Genomic DNA, 17,222 nt, shown 5'->3' with positions numbered 1-17,222 from the left:
TTACTGCTATAAATGGTTTGCATGGCTGCTCGGCCATGCGCTAGTGTATACTTGAAATCCTGTATGTGTAGATGTGTGAAAGTCGCACTTTAATCATCTCCCTTCCTAGTGTTGTTTGCTCTGTATGGTGGATGTTTTCTATCTAGCGCCCGACAGTGCGATCTGCACACTAAGCACACGTTGCAGTGCCTTTGCAGTGCCCGCTTTTACGGCACCATGCACAATCAGGGCGCTTTCCTGACAGCCTGTCAGTGTAGGGTGGGAATTCCCACTTGGACTCAGCATCTGACTCAGGGTGTCCTCAGGCGCGGGCTCAAAAGCCACCGAGGGTCAGAGCGGGTCCAATCACCAGCTTAGTGGGGGTGATTCATAGTGGGGGTGATTCATAGGGATCCCACTAGTGTCTTTCAGCTGCACTCTGTGACTGCTAACAGGGCACAGCATATTTGTGGCGACTCTGTGAAGCAACACAGTTCGCTTCTATTCACACTGGGTGAGGTCTAACCCACGTGTGAGCAAGCGTCCGTCCGCCATTACTCAGCAGCAGGTGTCATCTCTGTACGGTGGACCCCGGACTGTGAACGCACCTCATATTCCCTATTACTATTATTTGGTGCGTTCCACCAGTCCTAACAGAGCATTGCGACTTTAAGACTCCTCACCTCAACATGCTTAACATGTCACTCTCCGCAAGGAGAAACAATACTTCTTGGATCTTGAGCAATCATGTCACATAGCAAACATTATCTCAATATACTTCCATGAATAAAATAATTAGTGAGTTTAATGACTCCATGGTCTACATATTTTCTGACTACAATACCTTACGTTCACATGTATTGCATGTATGATGTATACTGCCACATATTACAAGAAAATCACCTTTTTTATGTCTCCATGTTGTAGCTGATGAGGCCGCTCAATGCTTTGGATGAACTGTATCGGCTGGTGGATTCATTCATACACTCAAAGCGTACAGCAGCATGCGCCTACACAGCCTGCAGTGCCTCAGGCGTAGGTCTGCTCTCAGTGTCTTCAGAACTTAGCAACCGGCTTGGAGCATGCCATGTTATAATGTGCAATAGTGGGGTGCACAGGTATGTAAAACCACTGATTTGATCTTCTCTGTTATTACATTTATATTTGTAGTTATGATAGAAATAATTATCAGTTGCTGAACACACAAAATAACAACAATATTTCATATGTTAATAATTATATACTTCCTGAATCCTGATGCAAATAAACATACAAGCAATGAGAACCCATGGAGATAAATAGTTGGAATGGTATTGTCATGATCCAGACCGGATTTTGAGTCCTGTCTCCCCTTTTCCCGGTCTGATCATGTCAGGGGTTAACTTTTCTCAGCCTCAATCTAGTCTCAGGTTGGCTATTTATCCCCGATGTGTCCTGCAGGCGATGTCAGTTATAGGTTCTGACTAGTGCTGCTGTCGCTGACTCTGATTGCTCTGATTGGCCCTCCTGCATTTGCTGCCTGAACCCGTGTCTCTGTTTTCCCCTGTTCCCGTCTTGACTCAGTGTTTCCTGTTAGTGTGCAGACTCCCTGGTTTGACTTGGCTTGTATCCTGACCCGTTTCTGTCATTTGTCTTTTGGCTTATCCACTCCTGACCGTTACTGACCCCCTGGCTTGTCTCTGACCGCGCGTTTGCTTATTCCTTTGGTACTGCACTTCAGTCTAGGATATGACCAGGCTTGTTTTGACTATTCTGCTGCCACCTGTGGTAGCCTCACTGCTGCACTGCAGGTCAGCTCTGTTTAAGTGCATTCCTGCGTCCTCTCTACTGCCATCTAGTGAAGCCTGCACCTACCTACATTGCAGCAGCATAACAGGTACATTATCATTGCACAGTAAGGTCCATTTAACACATTGAATTTTTTAATGGGGATTAGATTCAGAAGAGCGAAACAATGGTTTCCAGGGATAGGAAATTGGAGGGGAGGAATTTTTACATCCATCTCAAAATGTGTGAAAAAAAATAAAAGGAGCAATCCTTAACTCACCATTTTCCAGATGCTCCCATTTCAATGTTGCTTGGTTCCCCACCAGTCTCTACTTCCTGGTGCAACAATGTCTTTGTGACCACTATACCCAGTAATTGGCTACAGTGGACACACGTATTTAAGTTGGAGACATCATCATTGCAGTAGGAAGTAGCGACCAGAGGACCAGGCAGTGCCAAAAATGAGAGCGCAATGCCAGGCAGTGGGGAGTGGTGGGATTGTGAAATTTTGCTTAATTTTTTTTATAACCCATTTTGGACCATATATGTTTACCTTTGAGCTATGAATGTCCTTCCTAAAGGCTTTACTTCTGTTTTTTACCTATAAAAAAATTGACAAATGTAAAAAATAGGCTTTGGACATTACATTCTATGGCTTTTCTTCACCCAATCCAAAAAAAGGTTAAATGACTCTGATCAGAGCCCATGGAGCACGGTGCTCACGAGAGCAATGCATCGTCTCCATTCTGGGGTCTCCAACATAGACCACCATGAATGACAATTTTTTATATACCGTATGTCTTTGACATACCAAAAGTAGAGTTAAAAAATAGCTATGCTTGTTGTTATTCTTAAGTGCAGAATGACATTTTGTTTGAAAAATAAATATATTTTTTTCACAATTTATATGGGAAAGTAGATTTTAGACCAAGCTGACTTTTAAAAGTACAAAGCTGACAAACATAATACAAATCTTCGGAATGTCTCATTTAACTCTTAATTAGGCATAAAAAAAGATGTGTTCAATAGAAAACATGACGTTTAGAATTAATGAATTTGTTGGACTATTAGCAATGGACATTCACAAGTGTAACCACAATGTTTCTCTTGTGATTCATTACTTTAGTAATCTTTTATTCTCACAAATTACTTGTGTAGGTTTTTTTTGTTTGTTTTCCTTGATGACAAATTTACTTTTTTAACCTTTTCAATTCAAAAGTCAAGTCTTTACATAATCCTAATATGAGATTTTGTGCTACTAGATGATACAGATTGCGACAAACTAAAAATAGGAAACTTTCTGGCCTCGGTGATATAGTTTTCAAATTAGAAATATATAAAAAAGTAGATAGAGTAATATTATCTGTTTGTTTGATATCATTGTGTTAGTTATCTACTGCCCAAGTAGGACATCTTCCTCTGAGTTTGGCTCAGTGCCCATTACCCACACAGTAAGCATATCCGCATGCACTGAGCTCTCTTTGCCATCAGTGCTCATTATAATTGTAAAATTACGCAGTAATTAAGTCTGTTTTGAAGTTATACTAATTTCTAAAATGAGATTGCTTTTCAAACTGGATTAAAATTGTTTGTAAGTGTTCTTATTTCTTCCTATTAGCTATAATAAGGCTCAACCTTCAGATTGCCAGTGACAGTGTGCTTACCAATTAACATAAGGGCTGACCATCTGACGGATATGTTCAAGTCATAAGAAAAAGATGACTATCAATCAAGGAAATTTTAATGAAGGCTCTGTCTTAAAAAAAAATCACCTTCATGTATTTAGTTCCCCTTGTTCTATGTTTCTATGATTTATGTGAGCTGTCAGAGGTGTAGCTACAGTGGGTCCAAAGGTAGCACTCATAACCAGGCTTGAAAGGTTGTCCAGGTTTTTAATATTGGTGACCTATCTTAGGATAGGTCATCAATACCAGATCGGTGGGGGTGCAACACCTGGCACCCTGTTATTCAGCTGACTTTCTTGTTGCCGTGCATCATGGGTCTCTGCTCCTCCTTTCACAGGGTGTGGGTCTACTATGTCGCGCCTCCCATTTTCTAGCATCTCCTCCTGTTGTTCTCCATCATACTTTCCACTTCACTCTCTTTAGGTCGGCGCCTCTTGCTGTAGGCTGCATGCTGCCAGTGACTTTGGCTGGCCAAGACAGGTCTTGCAAAGTTCAAAGAGGGAACCCACCACTTAAGAATAAACTGTATTTTACTGAACAATAACTTGGTGGGAATTACATACAGCAGATAGCGGGTGCATAAATTCATGAACTGTTCTCTAATTACATGCAACATCTTTATACATAACCCTAACTGACTAATTAAGCCTTGGTCAAAGTTATCTGAGCATGCAAATCTCTAAAGGGTGCACAAACTTTTGTATTGGCCCATATTCCTTTTTGTAATTTTTAAAATTTTACAATGTAAAAGATGAAAATATATATGTTTATAAATTAACCCCTGTCTTCTGTTATGTCATATGTCGGGTCCCTGACTTCAATGCGGGCTTTTATCTTTACCGGCAGCTGATGGCTGAATTATTCAGCCACCATCTGCCTCTAAGGTCTGTGGGTAGAATGGAGCTCCACCCACAGCTGTTAACATGTTAAATCCCGCTGTCAATCTCTAACACTGGAATTTAACACACAATAGCAGAGGGGCTTGTCATGGCCCACATAGTCCACTGAACATCATTGAAAATCTGTGGCTAGACCTCAGAATAGCAGTGCATGCAAGACGACCCAGGAATCTGACAGAACTGGAAGAATTTTCCAAGGAAGAATGGATGAAAATCCCTCAAACAAGAATTAAGAGTCTTGGATGGCTACAAAAAGCATTTTCTAGCTATGACACTTTGAAAAGGGAGTGCTACTAGGTACTAACCATGCGGGGTGCTCAATCTTTTCCATCAGCCCATTTCCCTATTTGTAATTTTTTTAATGCAAACAAATTACAATATTTTTTTGCCTAAAATACAAAAGAAATGTGTCATCTTTATTCTTTAATATTAGGAATTACATAGATCATTTCACCTTCAACAAGCTGTAAGCTATGTAAGAATGCTCATTGCAGGAGAATTACACCTGATAGATAAAGCCACTCAATTGCTTATTATTAAGCTTTCGAGTATACCGATTTCATAACATGAAAATACTCTTTTAACTTGGACAACTATGTTAAGAATGTCATATAGGAATTTAGATTCCAGCCCGTGTACTTGAAAAGGTTCCTTTTTTTCCATTAGGTTCTGTGTTGTTTCTTTATCTTTTATGACCTGCTTCCTATGACATTACTGCTTGTGAAGCTGCAAGTTCAGAGCTCAGTGGGTGTTACCTTTGAAGCATGATTTCTTTTCTCTAGCCTGTGAGGTTGCCTCTTCAGTCTTGACATTCATACACTGACATGGCTATTCGTGTGCTACAATTTATAAAAACATGCTATAACATATCACATGCTGTGTGTGACGAACACTGACCTCCAGTGACCATAGATGCCTACACATTGCTCTGATATAGGTCAGAAGAATAATGCGACAAAAGGGCAAGAGGAATACAATCTGGAAGGTCAAACTACCAAACAAGTTCATGCAGTGTTTACCAAAGAGCGGCAGTTGCATCAACCTGGTGCATAAAGGTCCTTATGGAATCTGTATGCAGAAAGTGGTAGGGCATTTTAAATAACGGCTAAGAAATATTTGCAGCATTGCTTCATTTCTTTGCTATTAGAAGTGGTAGACAAAGCATTTATTTGTTAATTTGATTCTAAATGAGAGATGCTGCATCAGTAACTGCAGTCTTTGGGGCATCCTACAATGATTCTTCAAGCAAATCTCCAATGGATAAAATATATTCACTTTGGAAATTTACTGTAATAATTAACCAACTTGGTAGAAAACCTTTGGCTATTAGTCAGTCACCCTTTGTAACCCAGGAGTGTAGTGAATATGTGGAAGCTAATAGCTGCGTGTAGCTTCTTCCCGCACTCAACATATGTAGTGCCAATTTCAGCTCATTAACTGTACACAGGGGCATCGGGAGATGGATTCGTCGCTAATACATCTACTCTCTTATGAATGGCAGTGAACAGATGTACTCGGATTAACTAGACTGAAAAACATATATGCTAATTGTTAATAACTGTAATGCTAAAATCTGCATATTTAATGTAAATGATATGGAAGGAATTAATTGCCTGTTTAAGGCTGCAGTAAAACATGATTAAAGAAAAGTAGGTTGTAATTATGTAAGCAATAATTATTGTAATGAGGTCTAATTGTGTGGTTAATGAAGATAAGTGAACGTAATCTTGTATAATGTTTCTCTAGAGTTCTCTTGGACGATTTGTCACGTTTTGGGAAAGCTAGATGACGAACATAATGGTAAATGATGTGTTTCGTAACATCACTTGTTTAGGTGGACAGTGGTAGTGAAATCTGGGATGCAATGATTGACCCAGAATACAGCGGATATAGAGTTATATGGGTCCAGTGTATTAATGAGGGCAACGTTCTCTACCTTCCTCCTCCTGGTCCCGTTACTACTGACTAAAATATGCCATGTTCTTCTTCAATAAAAGAGAAATTGACCTATTCCTATAATATGCTGTGCTTTCACAAGAAGATTCAAATAAACCTTCACCGCATTGTAATTTTTAATAGGTTGTACAAGATTGTGTTAGGAGATTAGTAACGTGGTTCTAAACAGAAGTGTCAATTTAAAGTGGGATTCAGTTATTATAAGCTATTATGAGGGAGAAACACAGAAAGTGTGCGCAGAATGTAAAAGACAAAGGAACAAAAGGCAACTTTTTAGGAAGAAGCTGCATTTTATTTTACATTATTGTCAAATTTTACGAGGTTCCCATTAGAAACTGAGTTGAGACTTTTTGTGGTGCAAGCTACTAAATTGTAATAAATTGTAGAGTGTGCACTTTGGGGAAAATACAGTATATCTGGTCTTTTGTGCCAGTTTTTTGGTATTAAAAAGTCATAAATTTTACCGCACATTGTTTATGCAGAGAAATTGTGAAAATATAGCTTTGAGGGCAGGTGCACATGACCATAAATTTTCTGATCCAGGAGAATCGGGTCCATTATGGAAATTTAAACTCAGATCAAACTCCGGTCAGAGTGTGAGCATAGTGCGATCTGATTCTCTAGGATAAGGAGAAGCTGAAGAAAAAAGCTCTCCATGTTCTTCATTGTCTCAGTGTGAGGAAATTCGAATGCACTCAGATGTAATCCGAGAGAAGTCCGAGATTTTATAATTATTCATTGACTTGCATGGCCAAGTGCGATCCAAATACACTGTTCTAGAGCCAGATTGGTTCAGAGATGAAAACAGTTGAGTCAACTACTTTTGTGGGGCTGAAAACCATTATGATGCTTAAATACGTGTCTTCTTCAGGGGTTAAACCTTCTGGTAGTCCACAACCAGCTGCCATTTTTGGATTTCAGTCACAGCTGCTGTTCCTTAAATCCTGATATGGTGTTGTGAATAGGGTTATTTAGCCTTCTACTGTCTTCATATTGTGCATGTTTTTTTCGCATCTATGGGTTCATGGGTTTAACCACTTACTAAGAGTACATATCAATGTTCTGTTTTCTCATGAATCTTTGTTTATATGAAATTTTTCTGCTTGTATTATATACTGATATACTGCCACTTGGATTTTTGTGAACTTCTGTGGAGGTAGGTTATTGCCGTACCAACCTCATAACCAGCTATTGAACCGGTTTTTGTTTTTTAAATGTTTTTATGAGTCTGTCTTGTTGCACGTGATTTGTTGTTTACATTAATAAAGTTCAAATTTTATATATTTTCCTGGGAGTTCCCTATTTTTTTAGCATGCATCTTTTTCTTTTCTATTTTCTCCATTGCCATGCAGCATGCTTTAGGAGAACCCCTTCAGTTCAGTTATGTATTAGCGATGCCCTCTGTTTCTTAAGTCTTAAAAGTTAAAGAAAAGTATAGCGCTGCTAAAGCACTATGACAAGCCTTAATAGGTACAAGTACAGGAATTGTTCAGGATCATCCAGCCACCTATTCTTTAGCAGCACAGTACCTTTAAATGTGCAATTGCATCAGAATCTATAATATACACTAATGCAGTAGCATGTTGTGCGCTTGTGTTGAAAATGCACTTTTTGCCACCCACCAAACATGAGCACAGGCGACTATGGTCTGGACTCAGGAGATGTCATTGTGCATGGACCGGGCTGGCTATGGTGCAGCCACATTAGATTATATATTTATTCTGGATAGGATATTCAAGATGCCTAGGATATTCAAGATGCCAACAATTCCGCGCTCCTCCAAAATCAGGCAAGGGAATCAGAGTTCAGAAGAGTTGCATACTTTATTCGGGGCTATAAAACTACACGTTACATAGGCTATGTACCTGAGGAAGTGGACAGGACGTCCACGAAATGCATAGTTTTATAGCCTTAAATAAAGTATGCAACTCTTCTGAACTCTGTGATTCCCTTGCCTGATTTTGGCGGAGCGCGGAATTGTCGGCATCTTGAATATCCTATCCAGAATTTCTTGAAGATCCTTTGCGAGTTCGGTGCCATCTGCAGCCCTCCTATCATACTTACTATATGTGTTGTGCATACCCACAACATGTAAAGGTGAGAATTTTACCTTACAGTAAACTAATTGTTATGTTGGCAACTGCGCTATTGCGCCCTCTCTTTACCCTTTCTAATGATATATTTATTGCGAGAAGTAATATACTGCATGTTGCAACTGTATATAGAGGAAGATGTGAGGAGTAATATATTGTGGGATGAGGCTAAATATAGAGGGTTTGAAAGGAACTCACAAAAGGATGTATAGAGGGGTTGAGAGGACTGAAATACTGCAGGAAGAGCTGTATTTAGAGAGACTGAGTGGAGTGATATTCTGCAGGATGAGACTGCACCTAGAGAGACAGAGGAGCAATGAATTACAGGATGGGATTGTTTACACCAGTGCTCAGAAGCGATGTACTTCTGCATGGCATATTATATGGAGAGGGCCAAAATGAGTAAATCATCTGTGATCGCATCACAATCTGTAAGTCGGACTCATGCAGCCAGAGGCGTATCTAGGTTTTCTGGCACCCGAGGCAAGAGTTCAGTTTGGAGCCCCCCGAGAACATATGCGATTTGCACACTTAGTCACATGCCGGCGAGCTGCTCGACCTAATTCAATGTTCAGTGAAAAACTGAGAGAAGCAGGAAGAGAAGCTCGTTGTCACTTTACAGCTGAAAATCGCATATGAGTGCAGTGGTCATGTGATAGGATCTGCAAGCAAAACTGAATAATGACAGTGAGGATATTACACGCTGTTAGGATTAGCTGCAGGGTTTCATTTTATAATTAAAGTTTGCATTCAGGTTTCAGATGAAAGACTGCAGTCACTATAGGTGGCTGCAGGCAGACTTTTAGGATTCTCCCTTTGCCAAGTATGTGATTTGTATACTTCTGGCCACATTCCAAGTAGACTTGTCCAGCCACACTCAATTAATTTTCATTGAGTGAAGTTACGCATGTCTAGTCAGCATGTGACCGCATGTATGCAAATCGCTGGCACGAGAGAATCTTAACAGCGTTTAATGCGCAGTGTGAGAGTTCAGAAGTCTGCAGTCACATAGAATGACTACAAATTCATCACAAACTTAGACAACCTCTTTATTGCTCATATAATAAATAAAAGCATGAGAATTAGTCAGTATCACAAATAACATTCCCATCCAAGTACTTTATAAATTATATTGTCTCTAGAGTCATTCTCTTTCTTTTCTTCTTCATCTTGTCCAGACTTCATGAGTTTTCTCATCCACAGTGGGCGCTACAGACTTCCATTTTCTCCGGTCTTGTGCAGCACATCCCCACATGATGCCCTGAAAGATAGCAGTGTAATTATTATGCTCCTGAATGAAAATATCTGCCCTATGCTGAGCCCCTGAATTAATAATTGTCCCTTTCTATATTCCCTGCACAAAATATTACCCCACACTGTCTCTATTATAGGACATGCCCTCCACACTTCCCCCTCCTGTCCATACTGGGTCCCCTCTTCACACTGTCCTCTCACACTGAGACCCCCTATAGGGCCCAGTCTCTAAACCAGGGGCTGGCTGGGCCGGGTGGCAGGAATGCATATGCCCCCCGGGCCGGTGCCTAAGCAGCTGCACAGGGCCGCTGGAGGTCCGGCAGTGATTTTAATACATAGTGCACCTGTAGTGTGCGGTTGCGTCATCCCGCCAGCTGCCCCAACATGCAGGCTGCAGCAGTATGTGATGAGCAGGCCCAGAAGGAGAAGGACGTGCAGCCTGCACCTGTGGCTGGAGCCATGGCCGGCTTCAGTAATGTGCATGCAGCGGTGAGACGGGGCAGCTCCTGGCACACAACTAAGAAGAGGAGGAGGGTGCATTACTTACATAGTGATGGCACACAGCATCCTCCTCTTCTGTGTGCAGATCTGTCTCCGATGTCCGCTCAGCCAGGACCTCGAGGGGGAGGAGCATCAGCCTGCAGAGGGCAGCAGCACAGGACAGCAGGAGAAGATGAGAGGTAGCTGTCCTGTGTGCCCACTGCCCAGCACACTCTGGGTAACCTCTCCAGCTGCCCATCTCAACTTTTGCTGTGCTAAGTAGCAGAGGGAGGGGGCATTTGACAAATTTAAAATGACAGGTCAGAGTATGTGTTTTTTCTGGGTATGTGCGTTTTCCTCTGTGTGTTTTCCTATGTTTGTGTATGTGTGTTTTCCTGTGTGTATGCATGTGTATGTGTTTTCCTGTGTGTGTGTGTGTGTTTTCCGGTGTGTGTTGTCCTATGTGTGTGTGTGTGTGTGTGTTTTCCTATGTGTGTGGGTGTGTTATCCTGTGTGTATGTGTGTTTTCCTGTGTGTGTGTATATGTGTCATTATACAGTGGGGCTGGGCGTGTGTGTGTCATTATACAGTGGGGCTGTGCATTTGTGTGCGTCATACAGTGGGGCTGTGGGTGTGTGTCATACAGTGGGTCTCTGTGTGTGTGTTTCATTATACAGTAGGGCTGTGCGTTTGTGTGTGTCATTATACAGTGGGGCTGTGCATGTGTCATTATACAGTAGGGCTGTTCATTTGTGTGTGTCATTATACAATGGGGCTGTGCGTGTGTGTGTCATACAGTGGGGCTGTGTGTGTCATTATACAGTGGGGCTGTTCATGTGTCATTATACAGTGGGGCTGTGCATGTGTGTGTGCATCATTATACAGTGGGGCTGTGCATTTGTGTGTCATTATACAGTGGGGCTGTGCATGTGTGTGTCATACAGTGGGGCTGTGTGTGTCATTATACAGTGGGGCTGTGCATATGTCATACAGTGGGGCTGTGCATGTGTGTGTGTGTCATTATACAGTAGGGCTGTGTGTGTGTGTGTCATTATATAGTGGGGCTGTGCGTGTGTGTGTCATTATACAGTGGGGCTGTGCATCTGTGTCACAGTGTGTGTGTCATTGGTGCATTCACTCTGTCATTCTATGTGACTACAGACTTGTGAATCCTTACATTGCTCACAGTGCTGTGGTTATTCATAGGGTGTGTGACTGCAAGTTTGTGATTTACAAACATGTGGGTCACATGCTGACTAGACTTGCATGGCCTAATGCAACTGTATTGAACAAGGCCAGAAACAATCTAGTCAGAATGTGGCAGGGAATATATATCGCATGCTTGCGGTCACAAGACCACCTGTTCCCGGCACCGGCACCAGAGAATCTTCACAGCGCACAGTGCGTACGATATGAGGATTCACACAGAGTGACTGTAGACATGTAGCTTAAGATCTGACAACTCTTTTAAGGATGGGCCGCTACTCATGGGCCACTGCTGTGTGCTTGCCCCACAGGCTAAAATTTGCCAGCCAGCCTCTGCTCTAACCTGTGCCCCCTCATCACACTCCCTCTGCTTGGTATACTGTTGACCTCCTGGCTATGCTTTTACACTGTTTCCCCATGCTATACCCCCCACTAGTCAGTCTCTATTCTGTGCCCACTCACACTTTTTTCCCCCATACTGTCTCCTCGCACTATTCCCCTCAATAGTATCTTCACATATTTCCCCTCCTTGCTCATACATTTACCCTCTCACTATCCATACTGCCTGCTTTCACATCCCTCCGACTCCCCATACTGTGTCTGCACCCAACCCGTCACCCTCGCTCCCCATACTGTGTTTGCATACATTTTTCCCTCGTTACTCAATCTGTGTCCGCACCCATACCATCACTCACCATACCGTGTCTGCACCCATCCCCCTTACATGCCCCCATCTCATACCTTCCTCCTCATATTGTGTCTTCAAATTACTCCCCAGGTACTCTGCACCTGTCCTTTCCTTACTCCCCAAACTTGTGTCCTCAAATCATCCCCCGTTACACGAAATCTCCCCCAGCCCTGTTACACTAAATACCCCCATCACAGTAATTACCCCTACACACTCTGTAAATACCCCCCCATACACACAGTAAATACCCTCACACACTAAATACAACCAAACACACACACATAGTAAATGCACCCCCTGTAAACACCTCATACACCTAGTAAATACTCCCCCCACGCGGTAAATACAATCCCCCTTATCTTACCATCAATCTGCGCCTCTGCAGGGCCAGAGAGTGATGTCAGCAGCATGATCATATGACATGATCACACTGCTGACATCACTCTGACCCAGCATTCAAAGCTTCAATTGTATTTGTGTCTGTAAGTTGTGAGTACAATTGATCTCTGGGAACCAGCGAGCTGCAGCTTCTCTGTGCCAGCTGTCAGCTTGACAGCCGACACAAAGAACGGCCGACTCCCAGTCTGGGTGTGACAGAATGAAGCCGCAGGGGGAGACACGTCAGACCGCCACATTAGGCGGCCCGACTGCGCCCCCTGTCGTCTGCGCCCGGGGCACGTGCCCTGGCTGCTCACCCCCCTAGATATGTCTCTGCATGCAGCATCACCCCTCTAGATGCCTCATACTGAAGAGGAGCACAGTGCTTGTGGACTCGGAGATTCCACTCTGCATGGCTGGTTGTGACACAACCAGGTGAGCTTGATCACCCACACTGTAGTACTCCGGTTGCTGAGCACGGCTTTTTGTTTGCCACTTGTTTTTGTGCATCTTGTTGTGTCACACAGATGGCAGCACTAAACTTATGTTCTTAATGTGGCAGCACTCTGGATCTTTTGGGATGGGAGGTATAACAATTAATTTTGGTGTAATGTATATATTTACACAAGATGGGTGCTATGTGTGGGGGACTAGATTATAATCTGGGATGGGGGTTAATTATACTACAGGTGTTGTGTGGGTATAATTTCAGGGGGGGATGATTATTGCATGAGTGCATGTTACAGACATGGCGGTGTTTATTATGCTATGCGGAAGGGACAGCAGATTACTTTAATCCTACATCATGTGACAAGGATTTTTAAACAGTCGGTATTGACTTTTAGGATTCCTATTAAAAATAGTTGGCACTAGAGTCCCTTCTCTCTTCATGTGCTGAACACTGTTCCCCGAGAAAAGAGTTATGGATATACCATAAATTAAACTAATGAAATGGTAATAATAACCCTTTAAAGTGAATCTGTCACCTGGTTTTTGCAACCTCATCTGAGAGCAGCATAGTGTAGGAAAAAAGACCTTAATTCCAGTGATGTATCACTTAGTTTACTGGGTGCAGCATTTGTGAAATTGCCCTTTTCACCTTTATTTGAGTCTTATTCAACTTCTCAACTGAGCAGGCATTCCACTATGGGGAACGATCTCAGGCCAAACTATAATAATCTCAGAAAAAGATGTCTGAAGCTTTAAAAATCATGCTTAGTATCTCTGACCAAAGCCTTGCATGGGTGAACCCCTAAATCATTACCCTCCATGTGCAAAAACAAAATATCTGAGGGCCGATATAAACGAATAAACCAGTGAACTTCTTTCAAAACCCTGTTCCACCCCATCCCTATGAAACCAAGCCACCTGATAACCGCCTTTAGGCCGGAGACACACTGGTGCGAGATACGGCCGAGTCTCGCTGGTTAAAAGCAAGCTGTGGCACCTGCATTCCGGAGCGGAGCGTGCAGTTGCATAGCAATACATGGAGCTGCACGCTCCGCTCCGGAGTGCAGGTGCCACAGCTTGCTTTTAACCAGCGAGACTCGGCTGTATCTCGCAGCAGTGTGTCTCCGGCCTTATTCTCAGAAAACTGTTCTGCCTCCCATCTCTTCTAACACTTGCCTGAGCAGCACCCCAATACATGTTGGACAGGCATGGTCCATAATCCATATCAAAAGGGGGGAACCTATCTAAAAACAATGGCATAAGGAGTTCTAAGATACTTAAAGTGATTTCCTAAATTTGAATAAACCACAACCAAGGGATGAGGTCTAGCATACAATAAAAAAACTTCAAATCTGCCTATTTCAGAACTTAAACTGCAAACTGCAGCTTTGGCTAACAGCACCTATATGGAATGAATGAAGAGCAAAACTAGAAGGATCCTAACCCAAACAACACCTCGTAAATAATTCTGGTAAATGGTACCTTGACAAAAATGCACCATCCTCATGACATAACAACGGGCTGTACACTTTATTGCAAAGCCTCCTAAAACACACAAAGGTACGTAAAGAGCACATAACCGAGTCATGAGCAACCCCTAAAAACACCCGCTTCCCTCTTCCAATCTGATCCGTTTTTGACTTTTGAATTCAAAATTCCAACACTCTACCTGCAGCCACCACATCCTTTGCCAAAAGAACTTCATTTTTCTTTTTAGTGGGTTGACCAACTCACTGACCATTAAAGCCCCCGAAAAATGCCAAAAAAACAATTTAAACAATTTTACCTCTAAATCAGAACTGCACACTACCAACAGCTCCTTACCCAAACATTCAAGCAAACCAAAAGAAATGGACTGCTATCTCTCCGCATCCCACCCTGCGAAAACCACTAATGGCCTGTTTTGCCAAAAAACATATATTGTTAAATCCCTATTGTCACGCAGTTTAAAAACAAAAGCCAACCCGAACTATATACTTTTGACGCTGACCTCCTTTTAGACTCTCCCTCACTTAACTATAGCAACAATAATCCTGCCTGATCATCTTCAGACAACACGCGACTAAATGATCTTATCCAATTCTTCCACAACTCCCAAACTGACTGATATGCTGCCCATTTGCCAGCGGAAAGGGATGCCCTAATCAATGGTTCAGCTGCTTGAAAGACAAGATCTATACCCAAGGAGGACTGTCCAACCCTTTGATCTCCGTGTCCGTAGCCAGTGCATGGAAGTGATCCCACTAAAAATGAGAGAGGAAATCCACAATCAAATACTGAATACATGGCACATGTGATGCTGCAACACAAGCATTTAACAGTAAGCACTCCAACACCAGTCACCGAAGAACCCGAACCACAGGAAGGTAAGAAGCGATAGCACTGTTAATTGCTAATGCTAGGCCCATATTATCCCAATTAAAACAAATACATTTCTTCCTAAAGTGCTGCACCCACAATGTCACTGCCATCAGTATTGGAAAAATCTCAAGTAGAGCCACATTTTTCATTAGACTTGACAATCGCCATGCTTCCGGCCACATACCAGAGCACCACTGCCCTTAAAAATAAGCCTTGAAGCCTGAACTGCTGGCTGCATCCGTAAACAAGTCCAGGTCCAAACTTTCAACAACTTTATCCATTAACAATGAGCAACCATTATAACATTTCAAAATACTCTCACACACTGCTAAATCCTCCTTTTGCTCATCCAACCTAGTTATGCAGGGCCCAAACCCTGATGTCAAACTAGCTAACCTATTTGAAAAAACCCGCTCCATTGGCATCACTGTACATGCAAAGTTAAGGCTTCCAAAAGGAGATTGGATGGCTTGGATGGTGAGCTTTTTTAGACGCATGGCCCTAGCCAATTCCAACCTAAGAGCGGAAACGTATTCCTCCAAGAGTCGAAATTCCCATTTTTCAGAATCTGTGGCCATGCCCAAAACACAAATACACATAGTTGCCCCCTCCGTCTTACCTGGAGCCAAAGAGACTCCTAAAAGCTTAGCAAACCATTCCATGGTATGAAGCGTGGACCCGCATAACGGGGAATCCATAGGACCAAAACACAAAAGATCATCCAAATAATTAATGATTGATACAGAAACATCACGGACCACCCACTCCAAAAAAGTACTAAACACTTCAAACAAAGAACAAGAAAGTGATCAACCCATGGATAAACAAAGTTGTTCCAAAAACAACCAAGTAACCTAAACAACCTAAAGGCAGATTCGATATTCATTTTCACCATTGTAAACTATCAAAACAGGAATTGGCACATATCAAAAGGTCCCGCCATCTGGCCGAGTGCTACCTCCTTCGCCACTGTTTCTGAAACCACTGCAGACTGATGGTAAGCAGATCACAAATTCTTTAACCCCTTTCTGCCAGCTGACGGAATAGTACGTCAGCTGGCAGATCCCCTGCTTTGAGGTGGGCTCCGGCGGTGAACCCACCTCAAAGCCGCGACATGTCAGCTGTTTTGTACAGCTGACATGTGCGCGCAATGAGCGCGAGCGGAATTGCGATCCGCCCGCGCCCATTAACTAGTTAAATGCCGCCGTCAAGCGCTGACAGCGGCATTTAACTAGCGCTCCCGGCTGTGCGGCCGGAAGTACTCGCACTGCTGACCCCCGTCACATGATCGGGGGTCAGCGGTGCATTGCCATAACAACCAGATGTCTCCTTGAGACCTCTATGGTTGTTGATGGCCGATCGCTTTGAGCGCCACCCTGTGGTCGGCGCTCAAAGTACACCTGGATTTCTGCTACATAGAGGTGATCTGTGCTTCACCTCTATGTAGCAGAGCCGATCGAGTTGTGCATGCTTCTAGCCTCCTATGGAGGCTATTGAAGCATGCCAAAAATTTTTTAAAAAAGTGTTTAAAAATATAAAAAAATATATATATATATATAAAAGTTCAAATCACCCCCCTTTCGCCCCAATCAAAATAAAACAATTAAAAAAAAATCAAACATACCATACACATATTTGGTATTGCCGCGTTCAGAATCGCCCGATCTATCAATAAAAACAAAGGATTAACCTGACCGCTAAATGGCGTAGCGAGAAAAGAAATCAAAACGCCAAAATTACGTTTTTTTGGTCGCCGCGACATTGCATTAAAATGCAATAACGGGTGATCAAAAGAACGTATCTACACCAAAATGGTATCATTAAAAATGACAGCTTGGTACGCAAAAAATAAGCCCTCACCTGATCCCAGATCATGAAAATTGGAGACGCTACGGGTATCGGAAAATCACGCCAATTTTTTTTTTTTTTTTAGCAAATTTTGGAATTTTTTTTCACCACTTAGATAAAAAATAACCTAGACATGTTAGGTGTCTATGAACTCGTAATGACCTGGAGAATCATAATG

The 17,222-nt window shown here is 42.5% G+C and overlaps 1 protein-coding gene across 1 annotated transcript in view; it reads left to right on the top strand.

Moving 5' to 3' along the window:
* The window catches only part of PREX2 (phosphatidylinositol-3,4,5-trisphosphate dependent Rac exchange factor 2), a 487,967-nt gene that overhangs the window by 400,582 nt on the left and 70,163 nt on the right, over positions 1 to 17,222 (top strand). Inside the window, exon 37 of the mRNA XM_077270643.1 lies at positions 907 to 1,097. Within this exon, the coding sequence (XP_077126758.1) occupies positions 907 to 1,097 (191 nt within the window). The remainder of the gene's footprint in view (positions 1 to 906; positions 1,098 to 17,222) is intronic.

Source organism: Ranitomeya variabilis, chromosome 6 (assembly GCF_051348905.1).
Source record: "Ranitomeya variabilis isolate aRanVar5 chromosome 6, aRanVar5.hap1, whole genome shotgun sequence".
Taxonomy (NCBI): Eukaryota; Metazoa; Chordata; class Amphibia; order Anura; family Dendrobatidae; genus Ranitomeya; species Ranitomeya variabilis.
This window is presented reverse-complemented; position numbering and strand designations above follow the sequence as displayed.